This window comes from Mastigoproctus giganteus, chromosome 11, assembly GCF_048544385.1.
Source record: "Mastigoproctus giganteus isolate SK-2022 chromosome 11, ASM4854438v1, whole genome shotgun sequence".
Taxonomy (NCBI): domain Eukaryota; kingdom Metazoa; phylum Arthropoda; class Arachnida; order Uropygi; family Thelyphonidae; genus Mastigoproctus; species Mastigoproctus giganteus.
This window is the reverse complement of record NC_143585.1, coordinates 17449999-17473499: the sequence shown is the minus strand read 5'-3', so window position 1 is coordinate 17473499 and position 23501 is coordinate 17449999. Positions and strand designations below refer to the sequence as shown.

The following is a 23501-nucleotide window of genomic DNA, read 5'->3' as shown; positions in this document are numbered from 1 at the left end:
TTGAAATTAAAAAGCAGGAAGTGACTGAATTTTTTACTAATGCAATAACATCAAATTTCAACTTATTCTACTCATAGCAGGCATTCAGTGTCACTTTCTATACCTAGAATGAATCCTGGATCATTTCCCCTGAACTCTTACGGTATCCTCAATAATACTGACAAAAATCCTTGCACCCCCTTTGTTCAAATGAATACCATCTGTACAAAATAGATTCCTTTTATCTACAAGTGTGAGCCACACTGATAAAAATTCCCCCGCACCCCCCAAAGTCTCTTGCAGATTCCCTCAAGTCTTGAGTTAATCCACAAGGCTTTCAGCATATAATCCCTCCTATCGTGTTTGGTCAAAACTGCAGACACATACACATTCATTCTGAACTTGTGGCATTTTTTCAGCATGACCTTGTATTTATCCAAGGTCAGGTCGTGTTCATTTAATATCATTAATCCTCATGTGAATAATAATACTCTCTTTATCCCCCCTATAAAATTTGACAATCTGTTGGTAACATCATCCTGGAAAACACACTCTGGTTCTGGTCTACCTATCTTTATTACAAAAAATATTACCCATTTCCCTGACAATAGTCTCCAAATAAAACTAGATTACTTTCAACCAGAGCAGTATGCTCATGATTGTTCTTATCTGGGTTCCAAATCAGGGTGCATCAATTGACAGGTGATAAGATACTTGAGTCCCTGATAAGCTCCTAGTTACATTTGTTTTTATGGCAAGCACTCGTTTCTTCGGTGTTTCAAATTCTTGCAAAGCATCAAGTTCTAATGCGAGATCAGTACACGCCTTACTTCGGTTCAAAGGAAAGTATCGTCAATTGAGCTAGGTTTGTCTACCAGGCTAAACTTAGAATACACGCCACAGGCTATACAAATGACAAACTCATGACTCACATTGGAAATGCCTGCAGGTATTCCCATCTGAGTCACAATGTCCTTGGACTTTGTATTTGAAGATCATGAAAATTTGTAAAAGAAAATAAAATAACTTTTATATCTATTTTATATAAATTTTTACTTATGATTTATTTTATTTTTATCTGTATTACCTTTGAATGTATTAGCTGCAGAGGAGACTGGATAGTGTCAGTAAGTATATATATAGTTTTTCATTGGCTCTTCAAAATTTTCTTTCAAAATCAGCATAGTGTAGTGTAAAATGTATGTTTATTAATAAACTTTTGTAATCAAATAGTAAATTATACCTTTTTCCCAAATAACTGATTCAATTGGATAGCCAGCGACTGGACATTGGATGGTAATCACTTGTCCAGCAACAACTGTCATGTTCCTCATTGGACGTATCACAGGTGGTCCATGCACATTGATTCTTGCCGCAAATGTAACATTGCCTATAATATTAGTTGCTGTACAGCTATACTCTCCACCATCTTCTACTCTAATATCAGTTATATTAACATAACTGACTACCTTGCCATCTCTTATGACAAAATCTCCTAGTCGATGTCGATAGCTATCAGCAATTTGCCTATCATCCAGTTTCCATGTTATTTCAGGAAGAGGATTTCCAGATGCAGAACACTTTAAAGAAATGAAAACTCCAGGTTGGACTACTTCTTCAGAAAATGAAGAGTGAAGCACAGGAGCGACATCTGCAATGAAACAACAATTTATTATTATTATTTATTTATTTATTTTTAAGTTTAGGAACTGTAGCACTAACATAAGTGTAGTGATAGCACACTTATGTTAAGTTATCTACTAACACAAGAAACATGTTATTCACTGCAGTGGTGTAGCCAGGGGAGAGAGCAAATGCTCCCCATATCCTATCCATAAACTATAAAAAAATGACATTCAAACAAACAATTTTATCCCTTTGCTTCCCCTCATTTCAAAACTTGGCAACACCACTCATTCACTGTGAAGCAAATCACCACGACTGAAACAGTCATTTGCATAATGGTACTCCTTACAAATATATAGCAACATTAATTTCCTTAGACAGCTTTATTTGTAATTTAATACTGAGACAGCATGTGTTTACCTGCTTCATATATAAAATTTTTGATATGCTAATAGCAACTTAGTTTGCCTTTACACCACATACAAAATAATGATTTTGCATTACAAGTATTGTACAACTTCAGTAACCTAGAGATTATTAACTCTAAATTTTTTAGTTTCAGAATTAGCATGCATAAAATATGATATTTAAAAACGATTTATAAAAAGGACATACTGGTTTCATTCATTTGTTTTTATTAACTGAGCTTATTAACACATTTGATAACATTTTATACACATTTGAGGATAGTTTATATACTAGAGATGAATGTGAGATATTGGTAATAAACTGTGCAAAAGAACATGCACACAACGCATTCATTCAAATCAGCATGGCATTTGTAACAAATAAACAATACAATATACACAAAACTAATTTCCTACCTCCCAGTCTAAGTTCCGAAGTTCCTTGCACAGATTCCAGGTCATTATATACAAAACACTGATACATTCCTTTGTCTTCCTTCTCAACTGCTAAAATACGAAGGATATCCCTAGTCAAAAGCATTAGACGAGCATCTCTTGGTAAAGGTTTGTTATCCTTTATCCAAGATACAGACTTTACTGGATGTCCTGAGATGGTACAATTAAAGGTGGCTGGTTTTCCCACATCTACCACTTGACGTTGTGGATAAATATATGCTGACAGTGGAGCTATAAATCAAATTATCAATAATGGTTATTAATTAGGAAGACAACTACTACAAATGAGAAAATATTATCTGCATTAATATAAAATTTTTTTCATTGAAGTGAGTGATAACTAAAAAAATTGTGTGTACCCTGTATGCACAAAAGATGTTTTATGTGTAAACATCATTGATGACACCTACTAAATTTCAAAAAACTGCTAGAACTGAAATCATAAATGATGTAATTTATGTTTGTGCCTGCTACTTACTCTACCGAATCAATGTTAGTGATAAACAGGATACACACATCCACTGCTTACTCTACCAAATCAACATTTAGAAGAGGTTAATAGTCTAATTACCGATTTGATTGTAGGCATTTGTTGAATAGTATGATTGCAACAATACAAGTATTCGTATTGTTACAATCATACTGTCACGTTGGATCATGTTATTCTGTCATGCTTTGTCGTAAATTACACATTCAGCGCTATGAGATCTACAAGAAATGACAGTATCTACACATAATAAGCTATCGAAACTATGACTTGGCTTAGAATCTCAACAAGTACAAGTGTGTGATGGTAATGCTGCACATTTCATTTCACAATGAGGAAACAGATAGTGTCAGAGATGAAATATGTCAAGATCTATGATGACAATGAAGAGCTCATACTAGATTGTAAATTGTATGAATTAGACTTGGACATTCGCAAAATGATTGATATATGTAAGACGATGTGTCAAGACAAAAGGCTTGCCACGCTCAGCCGACTCAGCCAAATCCAATGAGGACTTCTGCAACTTAATGAGAATGGCCAAGGGCCAATGACAAGCAACAATTCTACTCATACATGTAATTTGGAGTCTGTTATCTCCCAATCGTGAACCAATTCATATATTCTTGACTGGCACAGCTGGTTGCGAAAAAACGTTTATGATTTGCCTCTTGATGGAAAAATACAACCGCTTCAGTAACACAGATGGGTACTGTAACACTTACATTACATGCTCTTCAACTGGTAAGGCTGAAGCACTTGTAATGTAATGATCTTGGATGTGCTCAGAGCTGGCATAAATCAGCTCTGAGCCCATCCAAGATCACTGCCCTCAAGATATCCATTTCTCTGTTTACCAAAAGGTTTCTGCCATGGGTGGCAATGGTTAGCCCAAAGCCACCCAAGTGGTATGCCACAAATCATAAATGTTTTTCTTCAACCAGCTGGTTTATGCCAGCTCTGAGCACATCCTTTGCGCGATCTCATCTCCCGACTCCATTTCTTTGTTATGAAATGGAAATGACATCATATGACATCATTTCCGTGTCTCAAAATTGTGACAAATTGATTTACTACCATCCAAAATTTAGTAGGTGCTGCCAAAGATGTCTACACATCAAAAAAGTACAGTTAACTGAAAAAGCACTTAAACCTAATTGTAAGTAATGCTACAATGTCAGACAAGGCTAGGATCATAAAATGTTCTGTTTTGTTCTATGGCACACCCCTAGGTCAGAGAAGTTTACAATTATTCATTTTATTTCTTACTAAATGCAGAGAAATTAAGTATGTCTGTTCGAGACAATGCACAAACAAAGAATAAATGCCATAAATAATTATATTAAATTAACAGATCAGACGCCTTGTAAATGCACGTACAATACTATTTAGTATTAGTATTATTAGTGGAAAAATGATGCAGGGAAGCAAGTTTATAGGACATCAGCCATTAAAAAAAAAAGCCTCTGCTTCATTTGCCCGTCTCTTCTAATAATTTTTTTCAAACCTTCTTTCAATTTATTTAATTACTCAATTTGATAACATCAAATAGAAGTTTATTCCAATACTAAATTATTTGCTGGAAATTATCATTTCCAACTTAAATATGTCCCTTATGTGCATCATCCAAGAAAGAGCAAGATGGCACCATTATCATTATTGTGTCACACAGAGTGAAATGGAAGACAGAATAAATAATGACAGGTTTAATACTAATTGTAAAACACATATTTTAAATACATACAGTATAAAAGCTTTCAGTTATTACGGTAACCTTCATCAGTCAAACTGACAATTAAGAGTGTGGAACATGAGGGCGTGTACTGCCAGTCATGTATATGAAACTGCGTGATGCAATAGTTAATAGTTAATTGTTTGAGGTTGAAGCCTGTGGCTGTGACATATGTGAATGTTGCCAACATTTGTCATTCATCAAATTGGTTGCTTCAATAATAGGGTGGATACGACATCCACTGCTTCTGTTGACTGAAGTATTAGAGCATGTGATGCTCAACAACTCCAACCAGGCACATCGCCGGTAGTGGTGGGACCTATCTACAATCACAACATCACAGTGTGGGTCAATGTCGTGGCGGATTGACTAGAAGTGTTTGGCAATGGCTGAGTGTTCTATGTCCACTAAGCAGATGACTTTTTCGTGTTCCGAAAGACATTTGCCGAGCTGTCTCCCAGTTTCGCCGATGTAGCAGCTAGTGCAGTCACGGCAAGAGATGTGGTAGACTAGACCACATTGTAATAAGGTGGGGAACCAGTGTTTTCACTCTAGAGATGAGGGATCGCAACTTTCTTCTTGGAAGCTGTACGCACTTTATCTTATGTGATTTTAGGACCCTAGAAACCTGTTGTGACAGGTTTGGGTAGTATGGGGTAAAGGCGCTTGCGGTTGAGTCATTACCTTGGATGTTCCTGTTGGTCACTACATGGTCATGTGTTTGTAGGTCACACCTGTCAAGGGTACTGGTGGGATAGCCACACCTCGCAAGATCCACCTTGACTTTAGTAGAACTGGGTTCATCCATCATAAAAGTATCCTTTTATGCTTCTGACTCATATATACTTTTGCAGAATAGGTTCAACTGTAGTTTCATTGATATATAGTGATAAAATGTATCCTATATATTGACTATATTGATATATATAGTGATAAAATGTATCCAAGGTACTCAGCGGTGATCCCAGAATTTTCCAGAGGGCAGGTGGCTAAAGGTGGTTCTGGGGAATCATAATCATGTGGCAATAAAAAAAAATCCAAATTATTTTGATCTTAAGGGGGGCTATCCTCTCTTTAGTTGCTACCTAGGATCATCCCTGCAGATACTGTATTTTGTTGTGTGCCATTAAGGTGTCATGTGCCATTAAAACTGGCACATGACACCTGTTTAAATGAGATTCTGAATCTATTCCAGTGCACTCTCCCACCAAAATAGCCATTTATAATAGAGGATTGCCTATGATTTATTCTGTGGTACTTCTGCACTGAGCATTGATCACATGAACAATATTTCTAGAGAATCCTTGCTTTGGTCAATGTTGGTCAGATCACATAAGTAAATAAAAGATAATCAAACTGAAAATTATGATATTAACCTCTGATAGATTTGAATTATGTAATATTGTATAAGTTATTGGTTATAAATTTGCATCACCTGATTTATTAATATTGTTCAATATTGTTTTTTTTATGTCATTAAAAGTATTCATAAATTAATTCCAATTTTTAGGAAATGTCACCTTTTAGAATTTTGTGTGGGGAAGTGATATAGATTTGGGAAAGTGGATATTAGAGCATGATGATTTGGGTGGCTAGAGCTATATAAAAAAAAAATAATAATAATAATAAAAAAAAAAAGTTCCTGACTTAGCCATCTTGAATTTTTCAGTGATGCATGAGAAAAACTACATATTGAATATAAAGTTCAATAAACTTATATTTTACCTGTCACAATTAATGTAGTTCTACTTTTTTCTTCTCCAACAGAATTGTTGACACTACAAACATATCTGCCTCCATCCTGAACTACCACATATTGAATCACCAATGTTCCATCTAGTTGAGTAATACGGTTGTCAGCCGGCACTGGAATTAGTTGGCCTTCTTCTTCTTTAAGCCATCTTTGTAAATAATAATAATAATAATAATAACATAAAATAAAAGAAAAAAAAACACATTTTTTGGTTAATTATTGGTTATACATTATTTAACCAATATATAACTAGTTAAATAACAGTTATAAGTTGGTTAATGATTCGAAAATAACAAACATGTAATTGCTGACAAAGCCAATTAAAAACACAATAAATAAAAACTAGTTCTAGCTTACTTGTACACAGGAACTGGAAAAGCGTGGGCAGCACATGCTAATTCCACTGTCTCTCCCTCACGGGCTGATATAGTTGAATGACTTTGAGTGATCTTTGGAGCTGAGTTCCCATGAGGTTCTATTGAAGAGAATTTTTTTTTTTCTGGTATACTATATGAACATTGATCAATGTTAAGTTTCTATTAATTCATTAAAAGATTTTCATTTTGTTTATATAAAAAATGAATATACACATGTAGTAATAAACACTTCTATATTTCAAAAAATCTCTTAAGAATGAAAGTTGTTTTCTTTTTCTTATCCGCCATAAAAATTTCTGTAGCTTCAATTATACATGAACAGGAGTGATTGCATATTTATGGAGTTTGTGAAAAATCTTCTCTTCCTTTCTTCTCAGTTATAACAAAATCATTTAGCTGCCAGTTATAACTTAGCATGCTTCTGGTGTTCCCATCCCTAAAAACTTCAAGCATGATTGTAAATGAAAAATATTCAGTTTGGCAGCACTTTGAACAGAACTATCAATAGTCATGCCATTCATATCTAGTGGGCCAACATTGTTCATGCCTTTCCTTCTAGTGTAAACACAAGCAAAGAATTCTTTGCTACTTTCTTTTGCATTCTCCGTGAAGGACTTCTCATAATTGTAGAGTAGCTCACCTAACTTCCTTGTGGCCTGATTGCAGATTACTTTGTACCTATTGTTGGTTCTCATTACCCTGCTAATTTTTCCTTATTTGATGCATTTTTCATCTCTGCACCTAACCAAATTTTTATTTATTTATTTTTTTTGTTTATACTCCGGGATGACCAAACAGTCAGAGGAGTTCACAAGATAGACAGAATACAAGAAACAGCACCGTATTCAGCAGTCACGGGCTTAAACCCCAATCACTCAAGGCATGTGTACATACATACCCGCGCGCCTGACCACTAGGCTACGGCAGCCTTAAACTTGCTTCCATTAACAGTTCTGTGATTACTTCACTGAATACCTCCCATTCAGAATTTGCACTGGTAACATCATCAGCTGAACCCAAGGAAATAAATTTAAAAACTGTCTAAGACCATTGCCTGTTACTCTAGAAATGATATATCTAGAATTGAGAAGGCTGCCACCAAAAATCAAATTTCTCACTAGACTTGGTAGGTTCTAGTTAACCATTCTGAGAGGACAAGATCACAATAGTTCCCACACTGCTCAGTATTTTTGTATAGCAGGTCTGATAATTTCTGTAAAGCTAGAAATTACATATCTAGAGTTGGGGAAGCCATCAACAATTTTTTTCTTACTAGGCTTGGCAGGTTCTAGATAACTATTCTGAGGGGACAAGATGACATCAAATATTCATACATAAGGTTTGGTATCCAAATTGTATATTTCTAGACTCAGCAAAGCTTCCAACTTCCAATTTTCACTAAGATTGGTAGGTTTTAGATAACTGTTCTTAGAGGGACCAGATTCCATCAGTTCACACAATATTTCTGCTTGCTGAGTAGGAATGGCAAAATCTAGAATCTTGTAAATGACAGATCTATATTTGATTAAGCCACCAGAAAAAAATCTTTCTCACTGTGCCTGGTCAGTTTTAGGTAACTCTCTTGAGGGAACAAGACTGCATCAGTTCACACACACAACAGCTACATTCTTGCCTAGCAGGAATGGTAATTTCTGAAATGGTAATATCTGAGAAGCTTCTACTGAAAAATTTCTTTCTCACTAGACCTGGTAGGTTCTAGATAAAGATTCTGAGAGGGAAAAATCACATCAGTTCACACGCTACTGGGTATTCTTACCTAATTGGATAAGTAATTTATGGAACCCTATAAATTACATATCTAGAATCGGGGGAAACCACCAAAAATCATTCTTACTTCTGGTAGCTGGTAGATAACTGTTCTGAGGGGTCAAGATTGCATCAGCTTAAACACTACTCCAGCATTCTTACCTAGTAGGATTGGTAATTTCTGTAAACCAAGAAATGATGTATCTAGAATCAGGGAAGACTCCACTAAAAATCTTTCTCATTATGCCTGATAAGTTCTAGATAACTGTTTTGAGGTGGAAAAATTACATCACTTCACATACTATTGCTGCATTCTTGCAAAGCAGAAATAGTAGTTTTTGAAAAAAACCTCTATTTTGCATATCTAGAAAGAAAGCCACACCCAAATTTTTTTCTCACTAGGCCTGGTAGGTTCTAGATAAATGTTTGTAGGAGACAAGATTGCATCAGTTCACACAGTATTGCTGCCTTCTTGTCTAGCAAGAATGGTATTCAGCATCTATATTTCAAGCATCAACAAGGCTGACACTGAAATTCTTAATAGGCCTGGTAGATTCTAGAAAAGTGTTTTGAGAGGGCAAGATTGCATTAGTCACACATTACTCCAGAATTTGTGTCTAATAAGACTGGTAATTTCGGAAACATGAGAAATTACTTATCTAAAATTGAGGAAGTTGCCACCAAAAATCTTTCTGACTAGGCCTAGTAAGTTCTAGATAACTGTTCTGAGGGGAAAAAATTTCATCAGATTGCACATGACTACTATGTTCTTGCTGTATAGGAATGTAATTTCTGGAATCCTGCAAATGACATATCTATATTTTGTGAAATCACCACTGAAAATCTTTCTCAGTAGGATTCGTAAATTCTTGATAAATGTTCTGAGGGAACAAGATTGCACCAGTCTGCATGCTACTCACGTGGTGTTGCTGAGTAAGAATTGTAAATTCTGGAATCCTAAAAAGGACACATCTAGATTCGGTGAAGTAGCCACTGAAAATCTTTCTCAGTAGGCTTGGTACATAAGAGATAGTTCTTTTGAGGGGACAAAATGCACCAGTATGCATGCCCACAATACTGCTGCATTCTTGCCTAATAAAAATGGTAACTTCTGGAACACAGATATGGGATCTTTAATTGGAACAATGGGAAAGAAGCCCTCTCAGGGCTTCTTTCCCATTGTAATTCTTGTTTTTATTTCTTCCAGGCTTTTCCCAATTTCTGTCGTTATGCTTCCCAAGTATCTGTATCTGTCGACCTGTTCCAATATTATTCCATCTAATGTTGTATTGATTCTTCTTCTTCTTGGCCACTTTGAAATTAACATTACCTTAGTTTTATTGCTGTTAATTTTCATATTTTACTCCTTTATTGTGCTGTTCAAGATGTCCAAGGAGCTCTGTAATTCTTCATTATTAGCAATCAATATCTAGTCATCTGCAAATCTTATTGTCTTTATCTTCCCCCTTCCTACTTTTACACCTCCTTTGAACTCTTTCATAAGTTCTTTTGAATATAAATCAAATAGTATGGGGGACATGGAACATCCTTGCCTTACACCCCTACCAATGGGAAATCATGGAATATTTTCAAGAAAATAGAACAGAGTAAGCATTTGAAAAAATTAATAATATGGCTACTATCACTGGCATTGCCGCTTCATTTCCAGAAGTAAGCAATGTGAGGAAAACATTGCAAAGACGTCATTTCGATTAGGAACGTAGAGAGGAAGCTATTCGGGATCCAATAAAATTTCAAAATTAATTTTTTCTTTCAAATTATGGACACAACAATTTTATGGTTAATTGAAAGGTTTAGAAATATGAAAGAACATGTAGCAATATTTAAAATATTTTATAATATTTCTGAATTAAAAAAAAAAATGGTAATAACGATTTCTTAAATCTTTGTAAAGATTTATGTAATAAATTAAGTGACATTGATCATAACGAGTCTGATATTGATGGTTTATTATTGAAGAACTTAGAGTACTTCAAATTTATATTAAAGACAAATGTTACTCCATTTGAAGTGTTAGAATATATTTTTAAAAACAATTTTACAGATACTTTTTCAAATGTAGCAGTTGCATTAAAAATTTATGCAAATGAAGAGAACAAAGCTGTTCTTACCAAGAAAGGCTTAATTTCTGCAAAATGCAGAAATTCCGGAGACTAGGTTCCTGCGAGGTGATGTGATTAAGGTGTACACGGACTTGAATGGGTTGAGCAGGCTCAATGTTGATAGGATTCTTCCTCTTGCTCAGATTACGCACTTGCGAGAGCATAAATTCAGATTGAGGAAAGACACTTGTAGAACAGTTGTTCAGAAATTTGCATTTAGCCAGCGAGTGGTTGAATATGGAACAAACTTCCATCTGTTGTTGTGGAAGTTGATAGCTTAAATAAATTCAAGCAAGAACTGGACAAACTTTTGGAGCTGATGGTGAGGTGAATGGGTTTTTTTCCTTTATTTATTTTATTTTTTTTTTTTTTTATTGCTGATGCTGTATAAGCTTACTTTCTTTCATCATATGTCACTACTAATGTTAATTTTCTGACAATTTTTTCAGTTTCAGTTGGCTAAGGCAAACGGAGTTTTTCAAAATTAAAATTAATGAAAAATTATTTATGATCAACAACGTGACAACAACGACTCTCTAATTTGGCAATAATTTCATGGAAAATGATCATTTGGAACAAATAAATATAAATGAAATAATTAATAAATTTGCATCTCTTAAAATTATTTTTAACATTATAATTTTCCTTTTATTTTATCATTGTGATAGAGTATGATTACTGTGATTTAGAATTTAAAGTTTATTTCCAGAATTTCAGAATGATTCTGTTATTTTTGCTTGTCGTTTCATTATATTATATGTGAGATATGTTGTAATTCTTTTCTTTTTCAATAAATTAATAATAATTATTTACGTCTTATTTTATTTTTTAATTGAAATATTTTGTGGTGGCAAATTGGATTTCACTTACTGGTGGCACATAGGGTTGCTACATAAGCCTCAGGATTCCTTACACCATGTGGCTAATAATAATAATAATTTTCAGAGGATTTGCATATTATGTTCTTTAGCTTTCCTTGTTCTGTAAAGACTAGCAACAGCAACAGGGCACTGTAAATTATTACGAATTTTGCGGAGTGTTATTTAGCCCCAGGCATGGACGTCCACAGAAAATTTTCCAGGGGGGCGGCAAAGCTTGGAGACAAATAATTACATCAATAAATTTTTATTTAATTATTTAATTTTTTTTCCACATGTAGATTATAGAATACAGTATTGCATCAATACAAAATTACATACATAATGTATATAAATTTGCAATATAAAGGAAACAAGAATTAATATATATATATATATATATATAATAATAATAATTTCAATAATCACGTATTGTATAAGAATTGAATTCTCCGTCTATCGCTTGCAAACCTATTGATGACATTTTCAATAAATTTCTTCTTTACCGCTTCCTCTTCTAATTTCTTCCTGTGCACACTAATCATACATAAACCTGGCGAATATCCTCAATCCCGAGGGGGGGGAGGCAAGTGTCCCTTTTGCTCCTGTCTGCGGACGCCCACGGCCCCAGGGGCTGGCATCTAGTGAGTATGGGCTTGGCATACCCAGGGACCTGAGCGGGATATCATCATTCTTCTTTTTCTTGGTGATTCTCTCTCTCTGGGTAATTCAGAATTTTTTTTTTTTTTTTTGGTAGGTGCAGCCTAAGCCTCAGGCTTCCTTGCACCACACGGCTAATAATAATGTGTTGATATACGTTTATGCACATGACATCATGTTATTACCCCATTCTCAACTCAATCTGACGTTGAGTTTCCAACATGAAAGGTGTAACGTAAATAATCGATAACAGAGGGCAGCACTATACTTCATGAGGGTTTATGTTACGTTTTAAATCAGTTTTCCTTAAAAAATAAAATAAGGCGTAAATAATCAATCATTTATTTAAAAAGAAAAGAATAACAACATATCTCACATATAATATAATGAAACAACAGACAAAAATAACAAAATCATTCTGAAGTTTTGGAAATAAACTTTAAATTCTAAATCACAGTAATCGTACAATAAAAGGAAAATTTATACAAATTTATGTTTTCTTGCTTTAAGAAATACGAATTCATTAATTATTTCATTTATGCTTATTCCAAAAGATCATTTTATATTGAAATTATTGCCAAATTAGAGAGTCCTTGTTGAGATATTGTCGATGGTAAATGATTTTTTATTAATTTTGAAATATCCGTTCACCTGAGACAACTGAAACTGCTAAAGTTAGAAAAATTCTTAATGCAACTGCTACATTTGGAAAAGTATCTGTAAAATCGTTTTTAAAAATATATTGTAAACTTCAAATGGAGTAATATTGTCTTTAATATAAATTTGAAGTACTCTTAAGTTCTTCAGATTATGCTAAAGTTAAACCATCAATATCGGACTCATTACATCAATGTCATTTAACTTAACCCCGGAGGATCATATCTGGTGAGTATGGGCTTGGCACACCCAGGGTTCTGAGGTGGATATCATCATCCGTCTCTTTCTTGTTGATTCCGCTCTCTCTCAAGTTAACTCGGAATTTTTTTTTTTTTTTTTGGCTGGTGCAGCATAAGCCTCACGCTTCCTTTCTTGCACTATATGGCTAATAATAATAAAACTTAATATGTAAATTATTGCAATGATTTAATAAAACGAGAAAATTGTCGTGTCCATAATTTGAAAGAAAAAAGATTAATTTTAAAATTTTGTTGCGGATCCCGAATAGCTTCATCTCTACTTCAATTACGAAATCGAAAAGAAGCTGCGACATATTGTGATATCACTTGACATCCCCCATCAACATGCAGGCGAGGAGGAGAGGGGGGATAGCAGTCAGTGGGAGTTGTCTTCACGTCCTGTCACTGCTTTATTCCGATCTTTCTCGCCGAAGTACGGGGTTGTAACCATGTTCTGGAGTATCACCCTGCGAAATACAAAACAGACAGCGCCGAACTAAGGCATTTTCGTGACCTGGCAGAAAGATTTTTTGGCGCCCCTTACGCAGGATGTACAGTATATATATTTTATCTCATTGTTCTTCTGTTTTTGGCGCTCTCCAGGCAAGAGCTCTGCTAGCCCGTACCTAAATCCGGTACTGAACACAAATCCGGAAAATAAGAAAATTACCGTAAGTCTGCAATTTCATGTACTGAATTTATTTCAAATGAATTATTTGCCTGCCGTGTTGAATACTGATAAACGTTAACCAATCAGATGACCAGCGCGACTTCTGGGTATGTGGAACAGACGGTTGAATAGGTTTTACGAGTACCACTAAGTTACAGAATGGTAATCTCTTTAACTCTTAATTCGTGCTTAGTAGCAGCACTAATTGTCTCAGTTGCCTGAAGGCCAGAGGTATGAACTGTTAATGCCCAGTTAAACCTCTCGTAATCATCAACCTCATTCTCCTTCTTGCTTTCTTGGTGATTCCCTTCTCTCTCTCTCTCTTTATCTCTAGCTCTCAGGGTAACGTGGGAATTTTATTTTTGACTGGTGCAGCATAAGCCTCAGGCTTCCTTGCACCATATGGCTAATAATAATCCGTTCGTTATATGGAAATTTTCTTTTCTACGGAAACTATTTTAAATGTAATTACCAAGGGGAATTCAGAAAATATCGCTAAATAGAAAATTTTCGTTTTAAATAAGTTCGTTAAACAGAGGTCCGACTTGTATATGTCAAAAGTTTTTTTGGCGCCCTTCTGAACTGCAGCCCGTAAGCGATGCTTACCTCGCCTACCCACTTGCGGCGGCCCTGTTTGAGTGGACTGCTGTTGAAACTAAATACAGTTAATGATTGTATTCATTGAGAAAATAATAAACTGTAAAGCGAGTGATTATTGAGGCTGCATCAGAATCCGATGTTGACAAGATTAAAAACTGTCCAGAAGTTCAAAATCTCGAATTGGAGGTTGAGAAGACCCTTCGACGATTGCCGAGATTTGTGATTTTTGATGTAGACCCAGACGTAAGTCAAGATATTTTAAAGAATGAGCTTTGGGGAAAGAACTTGGCTGATGAGTGTGTCAGCAAAGATCAAGTACTCACAAATAAAGGTTGTGACAAGGAACAAAGCAAGAAACTCTATAGGGTACAATTATGTGGTGGTGGTTTCCCCACGTATAAGAAGACAATTGGTAAATTGTTCTAGAGTGTTCTTGAAGTGGAGTTTGCATCGAGTCCGTGAACTGTGTAACCCAACGCAATGTTTTAAATGTATGGAGTATGGCCATGTGGCCCGGCACTGTAAAGCAGACGAGTTCTACGGTCACTGTGCCGGGAGAGGCCATACATTTAAGTCTTGCAGTAAGCATGCGGACACTCCGCAATGCGTTAACTGTCTGAAAAGGAAATTGCCCTCTGCACATGCCGCAAATGATCTGGCGTGTCCTGATTATTTGCGTGCTGTCGACATTCTCAAACGTCGAACTGAAATGTAAAGCAAGCAGTGTGAAATGTTTTCCTAAAGACAGATGTGTGGCTTCTCCTTGTGGTGACTGGGGGTCGTCGGTTATAGTTGACGCTGAGGTTGTGGTATACAGGGATCGGACTCAAGTGATATTGTAAATAAGAATGGTGGAGTTGTTTTGAGTTGTAATGTTTAAAACAAAGTATATAGATCAATTTTATTATTATTTGTTTGGCTGATTGTCAAACGTGGTTTCCTGGATAGGGCAACCTACCTCCTCGTGGTGGGGACGGTAACTTGTGATGGGGCGGAGACGCCGTCCCCACTGCGAGGCTAAAGGTTGTTCTGTCTTGTTTTAGATCTGTTTAGTCAAATTAGACTATTATAATTGTTGATTAAAAATTGACCAAATAAAGGTTGTAACAAATGTAACAATTATGATGTAAGTGGCAGATGAGCTGCGGCTCAGGGGGGCCCTTAGGTGTAGTTGATTAAATGGAATGTAGTTGATTAAATGAAATAAATTAGATTTATTTATCTTATACCGTGGCATGATTTAAAAAACATAAGAAAGGACTGCAGGTATCTATTATGGGAATTACAACAGACCCAGTTAGTAACTTGAAGACAGAAAGGTAAATATTATGGAGTGAAGTGGTTAGTATATGGCAAAGTAGATGGAATGAGTCTGAGCATGATGAAGTCACAAAGAAGTATATTGAAAATGTTGAGTTTGCTTCTACTCAACCTTCTGTTTTATGGTTTGCACCAAGCATGTTAACCCCGGGGACTCACATATGGTGAGTATGGGCTTGGCAAACCCAGAATCCTGAGCTGGATATCATCATTCTTCTCTTTCTTGGTGATTCCTTTCTACCCCTCTCTCTCTCTCTCTCTCAGGGAATTTAATAATAATAATAATAATAATAATGTTTACGACGTATTTGTTAACAGGCCATGGATCTTTGAGGGCCAAACTTTTCGACAGAGGTTTGGAGCCGGATCCTTTTAGCACCTGTGGTGAAATGGAGGCCAGGATCCATGTTTTACTATTTTGTCCGCAGTATACAGACCATCGAGTATTGCTACTTAATTAGGTTCCAGGTCTAGATGAGGAGAATGTAAAAATACTAGTTGAGAACAAAACAAACTTTAAGACTTTTCAGACCTTTGCAGAATCGGCCTTTAAGAAAAGACTTGAACTAAGAACTCAAATTCAAAATCGAATAGAAATCTGGCAGCTGAGAAGTTGATAATATATATATATATATATATATATATATGTGTTTGTATCCCATTGAATATAAACAGAATGACTTGTTGTAAGATATGTAAATTTAATTGTATTTCTAGGATTAAAGTTAAAATTCTAGTATCTTGTACAAATGTAAATATTTACTTCGCTAAGTTTATTGGAATTTTTCATATTGGCTTGTATCTGCTGAGGCTTGGATATTTTTCCACTAGTTTTTTTTTTTTTTTTTTGCTGGCTTCCAAGTTTGGGCAACCTGGGAGCGGGATTGCTGGCACCCACCGGTATTGAACTATCTCCGGTGGGTGCGGGATTTGTGCACAAGGCCCTAAAGGTAATAGCAGACCCTGGCTTGGCTCCTTGTGCCTGGGGCGGGCAGCGGCTGCCTAGGTGTTGGCTGCTCCCTGGTGGCGAGGTGGACTGACACAAGCGACACACCATACACTAATACATAAATCTTTGCAGAGTTTCTGCACCAACACAGACGTGCAAGATGGAAATGGGTTTAGGCCTAGGAGCCACCCTCGATACAGGTAACACACACACACGATTTCAATTTAATATAGTGTCTTATATATGTATAATGAGAAAGTTTTGTATATAATTTGTAAATAATTATGTGTACAAATAAATGGAATGACCTAGAGTCACCGAGTATAAACAAGAATATGCAAGAATACCTGTTAGGGGGAGCAAACAAACAATTACAGAAATCTCTATAAAATCTAAAATCCGGCGTATTTTAAAATGCTGCTCATCAAGTCATGATGGGGGAACAGACAATAATCTGGTCCAGTACGAGTTGGCAGAACGACCGTATTTAGCAGTAAGGGTCTAGAACCCCTGTGTACTCAAAGAGTGTATATATATACATATATATGAAATATGAAAACGAAGAAGTGGAAAAAAAAAAAAGGAAAAACAGTACGTGTACCTGAATGCGCAAAGCAGCAAAACAGGATACATGTATATAAATAAGTGTCATCGATGAAAGTAAAATAAAATAAAAATAAATGGAGAAGTTATTAAACACAAAATGCCGAGCCTAGTTGAAGAAAAAAGAAAAAAAAGAATGTTAAGAACCTATATAAAATTAACTAGAATTAAAACATATGATTGGCCTGTTAATTCGGCATTAATTCAGATTTAATTCTACTTAATTTTATATAGGTTCTTAACATTCTTTTTTTTTTTCTTTTTTCTTCAACTAGGCTCGGCATTTTGTGTTTAATAACTTCTCCATCTATATTTATTTTTATTTTTATTTTATTTTATTTTACTTTCATCGATGACACTTATATACATATATATATATATATATATATATATATATATCTCAACTTTTACAATGCGGATGTATTAAGATAGCAATTCGGCAGTCATATCAAGGATCGCATTTGTCTTTAAGAATCCATGCAGAAAAGAATGACATTTTCTTTATAAGATGTTTGCAGGATTATCTTGTCCTTTTCTGATTTTCAGCCATTAGGATTTAAAGCCCATAGATAATGGGAAATGCAATTGTCTTAACTCTCATAGCAGCGTACGTTTGACTTTGCAATGAGTTGCTTTGATATTGCATTACTTTGAACAGGATTTTATTATTATGAACACTGTGAGTTTATGAATTATGAACCTGTGAGTTTAAATTCTGTTCCAGGAAAATTAATGGAGGCACTGGTTAAAGAAGCACTGCAGGATCATCTAGACAAGACTTCAGTTATAGCTCGGACACAGCATGGTTTTGTTAAGGGGAAGTCTTTCCTGACCAATTTGATTGGATACTATGATGCAGTCACAAAAAAACTGGATGCAGGGAATAACTTTGATATTATATATTTGTATCTTAGAAAGTCTTTTGATACTGTTGCTCATGAAAGACTGCTGCACAAATTGTAGCAGTGTGGCATTGGAGACAAATTGCTGCTATGAATAAAGGGGTGGTTGAGGGGGAGAAGACAGAGAGTGGTAATCAATGGACACTGCTCATCGTGGACTAATGTTATTAGTGGAGTCCCTCGGGGTTCAGTATTGGGTCCATTATTGTTTTCTGTATTTATAAATTATATTGATGATGGCATATCAAGCTTAATGTCCAAGTTTGCAGACGATACAAAGGTTGGCAGGGTTGTTAAGGACACTACTGACACTATGCTGCTGCAACAGGATCTGGAAAGGTTGAGCAGATAGGCTAAGAGGTGGCAAATGAAGTTTAACATTGACAAATGTAAAGTACTACATATGGGAAACAGCAACCCCAGAGCAACGTATCAACTCTGTGGTACTACACTGACAATGGTAGAGAATGAAAAGGACCTGGGGCAGGCAGATATGAAGTTCTCTGAGCAGTGCCAATGGGTTGCAAGAGTAGCTCATGGTGTCTTGCCAATGATATACAGGAATTTTTCTAGCAGGGATATGGAGGTGATTATTCCCTTGTACAAGGCAATGGTCAGTGTAAGATGTAAAATCTTACAAATATATTATTTTATAGAAAAGTGAGATTAATTTAAAGTAAAACTTATAATATAGCAATATGGGGGAGCGAAACCCCACAAGTCAAGAATATTACTAAGATCACTCGCAAGGGATTAAATTAGACAACGTCTATACAAGGGGAGCGGTAAGTGAAAAGCTATTAGCAACCTAGGTACACTTCGACTCCCAGCTCACACAGACAAACCAAACAATAGAAACGAGTAGCAACTGCTATTAGTAGAAGGTGTTAACTCTGGAAAACAATGGCACGGTGGACCATGTGCTGTCGGGACATTTCTTTAATCGGTGATACTTGGAGAAGAGACAGGGTAGTAAATACGGAACAAATGCTGGGAATTAGAGTTAAGATTGGCGTCTGGCTGTCGGTGATGGCAGGTTTGGTAGATCGTGGGAAATTAGTCTGCTAAAGTATAACTATAAGCGGCTGACTTCAAAGGTACAGACAGCCTGAGAAATTTTACAAATTTCTTAAAATAAGAAGTTAGATCGAGCAATAAGGAATCAGCTTGAGAAAATAAAATTGACAAATAAGAAGAGAGTGGAAGTTGATAAAATGAGAAAGATTGGTTAAGACTCAGAACAAGGTCGGTACGTAGTGAGATGGGAAAAAAGCGAGTGAACAGGCAGAGAGAGGGAGAACCCAAAGTTGAGATTTGTAAGAACAAAATTCTTACACTTATCCTAGCGAATGTTATGTTATAAATATTATAACATAACAAGAAAAAAAAGATGTATATATTAAATAATATTATTTATAGGATGATTTTCAGCTCAGATTGCGATCGCTCCGTACCATACAGTCAAGTAGGGGAGGATTAACGTAACAACGGGGGGTAACAGGACGGTACACAAGACAATGGGAGCACTGGAACACTAGTACAAAGCGAGCACCGTAAGGCCAGTTCATGGTCGCATAAACAGAAAGTGAGCAGCTCTTTGGAAGGAAAGAACAAGGGAACCGACTCCCCCTTGTGGAGAGAAAGATTTTAAGAACTAAGAGGGTGAAGGAGACCCTGGATGCGACATACACCTGTGGTAATGGCTAGCCGCTAGATGAAAGAGACCGACTCCTTGAGCACTTATTAATCTCAAGGAGCGGTAGAAAAAAAAAAAAAAAAAGAGTGGACTAATGGCGGTAAGTGAATCGGGAATGATCACAAGAAAATATCGAGAAATTTCTAGACGCCCTGTAGTTCATCGAAGTTGCTGGAAATTTTGTAAACAGGAAGTTACCCCAGGAGAGGGAAGGGCCAAGAAAAACGGAAGAAGTGGGAGAGAGCGAATGAGAATAATGAGATGATGGAGAACGAACGACGATTGGATCAAAATAGAATGAGCGGCTGAAACAAAAGGCAGATGCAAGAAAGGAGTGAGGAAGGTTTTTTGTGGGAGAGTTGTGAGTTTTGGCAGTGTGGAAGTTTGGAGAGTTCCTGTGGAGATGCCTGAGTGATGTGCGGCTGGAAAGAAATCCCGAGAAGTGCCGGGAGAATCGCCAGAAAGTAGCGGCCAGAGTAATGAGTTGTGGGAGATGCTGTTTAAGAGTTGTTGAAATAGGAAGGAGATAATCCTTGAAAGATGGAAACACCTATGCTGGAGCTGAGTAAAAAGGATCGAAAAGCCTCACCATAGAACGATAAGGAAGAGCTACATAGCCAGGCTTCTTAATAAAGCAGTAAGAAGAGTCCTGATAATCCTATTATGCTTCCCAGTTTCGTCGAACTGATCAGACGCCCAAAAAGCAGGCCGGAGCAACTTATTTAATAGCCGTATGTAAAGAAGAGCGAGTTCCTAAACGTAGGAGAATCCCTGTAGATGAACAGCAGTACTTTGCCGATGAAAAATTCCAGTTGGAGCCTGATGATGCCCTATGCTGTCGATGATGAGTCGCCCCTGAACTGAGAAAAGGTAGTGTAAAGAGTGATTCCCTAAGTTAATATGTAAGTACGAGATAATAATTTTAAGCTAGATTTGAAGAGAAGGACTTTAGAAAAATGTTTATTTAGTTGATAGTAGATTTGGTATTGATTAGTATAAAAGGAGGAAAAGGGTTCATAGATATATGTACTTTATCTCAAGGATAAGTTAAAGCAAGGAAGATTTAGATACATGTACTTGAGACTGGTATGTTCTAAGTTAAGAAGTAAAGGTGTTCTATGTACTTGAAACGTTACAAGATATTAAGATTGAATTATTTTGGAAGGGATAAATTAATGAAAGATTATAGCGGGGATTTATAAATCTAGGACAATATCCATAGAGGTGTTAAGCTCACTGAGGTAATTCCAGTTGGGAAGTTTAACTGTTAGAAAGTAAAAATAATGTTATGAGATGTAACCTAAACCAGAAGGAGAAAAAGCAGAAAGACACGAAGAGACATATTATATCATTTGCTATTAATTTTACATCTTAACACACACATATAATGCCAGTTATTAACATTATACCAATTGATGTTGTATGATACAATTCTTTAATGTATATACTGTGAAATAAACAAATTTGTATATGTTTATCATGTGTAGTATTGAGTCATTCTGAATACTCAGCCAGTCCAGAGGAGACATACACGAACTATTATTCCCCCAGAATCTGTGATCTTCTGTGCAATATACAAGTCAGGTGTTAACGTGGAGGGGAGGTAAATTAAGGGGGAAATTTAATTGAGAAATACAAAGTTAAAAGAGGTCGGTCTGGAAGGTTAACGTGATTTATTATTAAAGAAATAAATAATAAATAAATAATAAATAAATAACCTCCAACAAACCAACCCCCCACAGATTCATGTGGGTGTTTATGGAAATGAGTTAGGGGAGACAAAAGTTGAGATTTTTGTTTGTGCTAGGGAAAATGAAATAGTCAGCGGACACAGCAGTCGAGATTTTCGTCGATATAAGTAAAATGAGTTAGTAACATGGACAGTTGAGGGTTCTGTTGTGGTAGGAAATGTGTGTCAGTTAACAGTTGAGTGTTTGGTCGTGGTGGGAAAAGAGGAGGGTAGCGCCCTGGGACGTTTTCTTCTTGAAAGAGTTCTTAATAGGTGGAGCGTAAAAACGAGGGTAGCACTCTGAGTTTTTCCTTGTGATAAGTTTTAATAAAGTGGAGTGGAGATGGAGTAAATGTGAGATACCCTATGAGTTTTTCCTTGTGATAGGTTTAATAAGGTGGAGAGAAAGGGAGCGAAATCCGCAGAATTAGTAGCTCGAGAGAAGGAGCGAAAATGCGGAATTAGTAGCTCGATGAGAAGGAAGGAAGCAGCGAATGGAATAGGTAGAAGTAGCCCGAATAAGGTGGAGAAAGAATGCCAGTCCCATGCAGCCAAGAGTTCCTAAAAATTATCTGTAGCAAATTCAGGTGTAGCTGATGAAGGAGATCCCCAGAAGGTACCCTGAGAGCCTAAAATGGAAGGTTGGAACCTCCCCGGAAAGGAAAGAAAAAAAGATAGCAGTAGGTGAGATATTAATAAGTACTGTAAGTTAACAAGGACTGTTAGTGAAACAGTATAGTGATTAATTAAAAAAAAGGGGGTAGCACTAGAAGTAAAATGATAGATAAATTATCTCTGAAATAAATTATATATATACTAACAGAGTTATTATGTTAAAAAAAAAGGTTATTGTAAATTGCAAGAGAAACGAAGGATGAGTAATAGATTAAATTGTTGTTCAAATGATTATAATATGTTAGAAGGGTAGTAAGGATTATATGAGAAGTTTTGATTATGTTTTAAGGATAGATAATTGAATATAGTGTTTGTATTAATGAAGAATTGTTGGTTCATCTGAAAGACTAATAACAAATAGAGACATTAGGAAAATAAAGATTGGTCTTCAGTGTATTGTAACAGAATGGAGAGAACACAGAGTATAATGATGAAAGTAGCATATTGATTGTTAATATAAGGAACACAATTGTATCCAGAAGTAAGTGAAATAGGTATGGTGAAGGTGTATAAGTCTTAGGAGTTAGTTAGTTAGGGCAAGAAGGATGAATCAGTGTTTTCATATAATGGTCAACTTAGATTAGCTAGTGAAGGGAAACAGGAATAAGAATAATTTATGCAAGGTATCCTTGATTTAACTTTGTATGCATATTACATGTTTTTTTTATTCAATTGTATATTATGTTGTATATATATATGTAAATAAACTTTGTTGTTTATTAATTTGTGAGTTTGTTTTTCCTGAACACTCAGCCTTTCCGAAGGGAATTATACATAATTGAGAAGTTCCCTCGAATCTGGAATTCTCCTGTAAAGCAAAGTCAGATGTGTACGTGGGGGTGTAAGAAATAGAGGTCTATAGTTATAAGGGAACAGAACAAATAAGTAGAATGAAGGACTGCTATTAATCGATTAATTCTCAAATTAATCGAACAAATCAAATAGAAATATGCATAAATTAGTAATTATTTTTAATTAAAAATATACATACGTACATATACAACAAAGCTCCTCTAAAGCACATCTTAAATAAGCTCTAATTGAAGTCGATAGAGTGCAACATCTCCTTTATCTGCACCCTTCTCCCCCACGATTGGCCTGCTCAAAACTCCTACAAATTACGCCTTTAGGATCTAATAGCCATATTGCTCTGAGCTAGCTAATCTGGAACCTCCCAGTGGGTATCTTTCGATCGTTACGAATTTACAAAAAAATAACAGCCAACGACCCTTCCATT

At 35.8% G+C, this 23501-nt stretch overlaps 1 protein-coding gene across 5 annotated transcripts in view; it reads right to left on the bottom strand.

The window, feature by feature from the left end:
- The window catches only part of LOC150077751 (cell adhesion molecule Dscam1-like), a 351950-nt gene that overhangs the window by 175111 nt on the left and 153338 nt on the right, over positions 1-23501 (bottom strand). For all 5 annotated transcript variants that reach the window (XM_090385498.1, XM_090385494.1, XM_090385495.1 and 2 more), the window contains exons 5-8: positions 6798-6915; positions 6413-6588; positions 2430-2699; positions 1223-1630 (exon numbers count right to left, since the gene is read on the bottom strand). In XM_090385498.1, coding sequence (XP_090241624.1) covers positions 1223-1630; positions 2430-2699; positions 6413-6588; positions 6798-6915 — 972 coding nt within the window. The remainder of the gene's footprint in view (positions 1-1222; positions 1631-2429; positions 2700-6412; positions 6589-6797; positions 6916-23501) is intronic.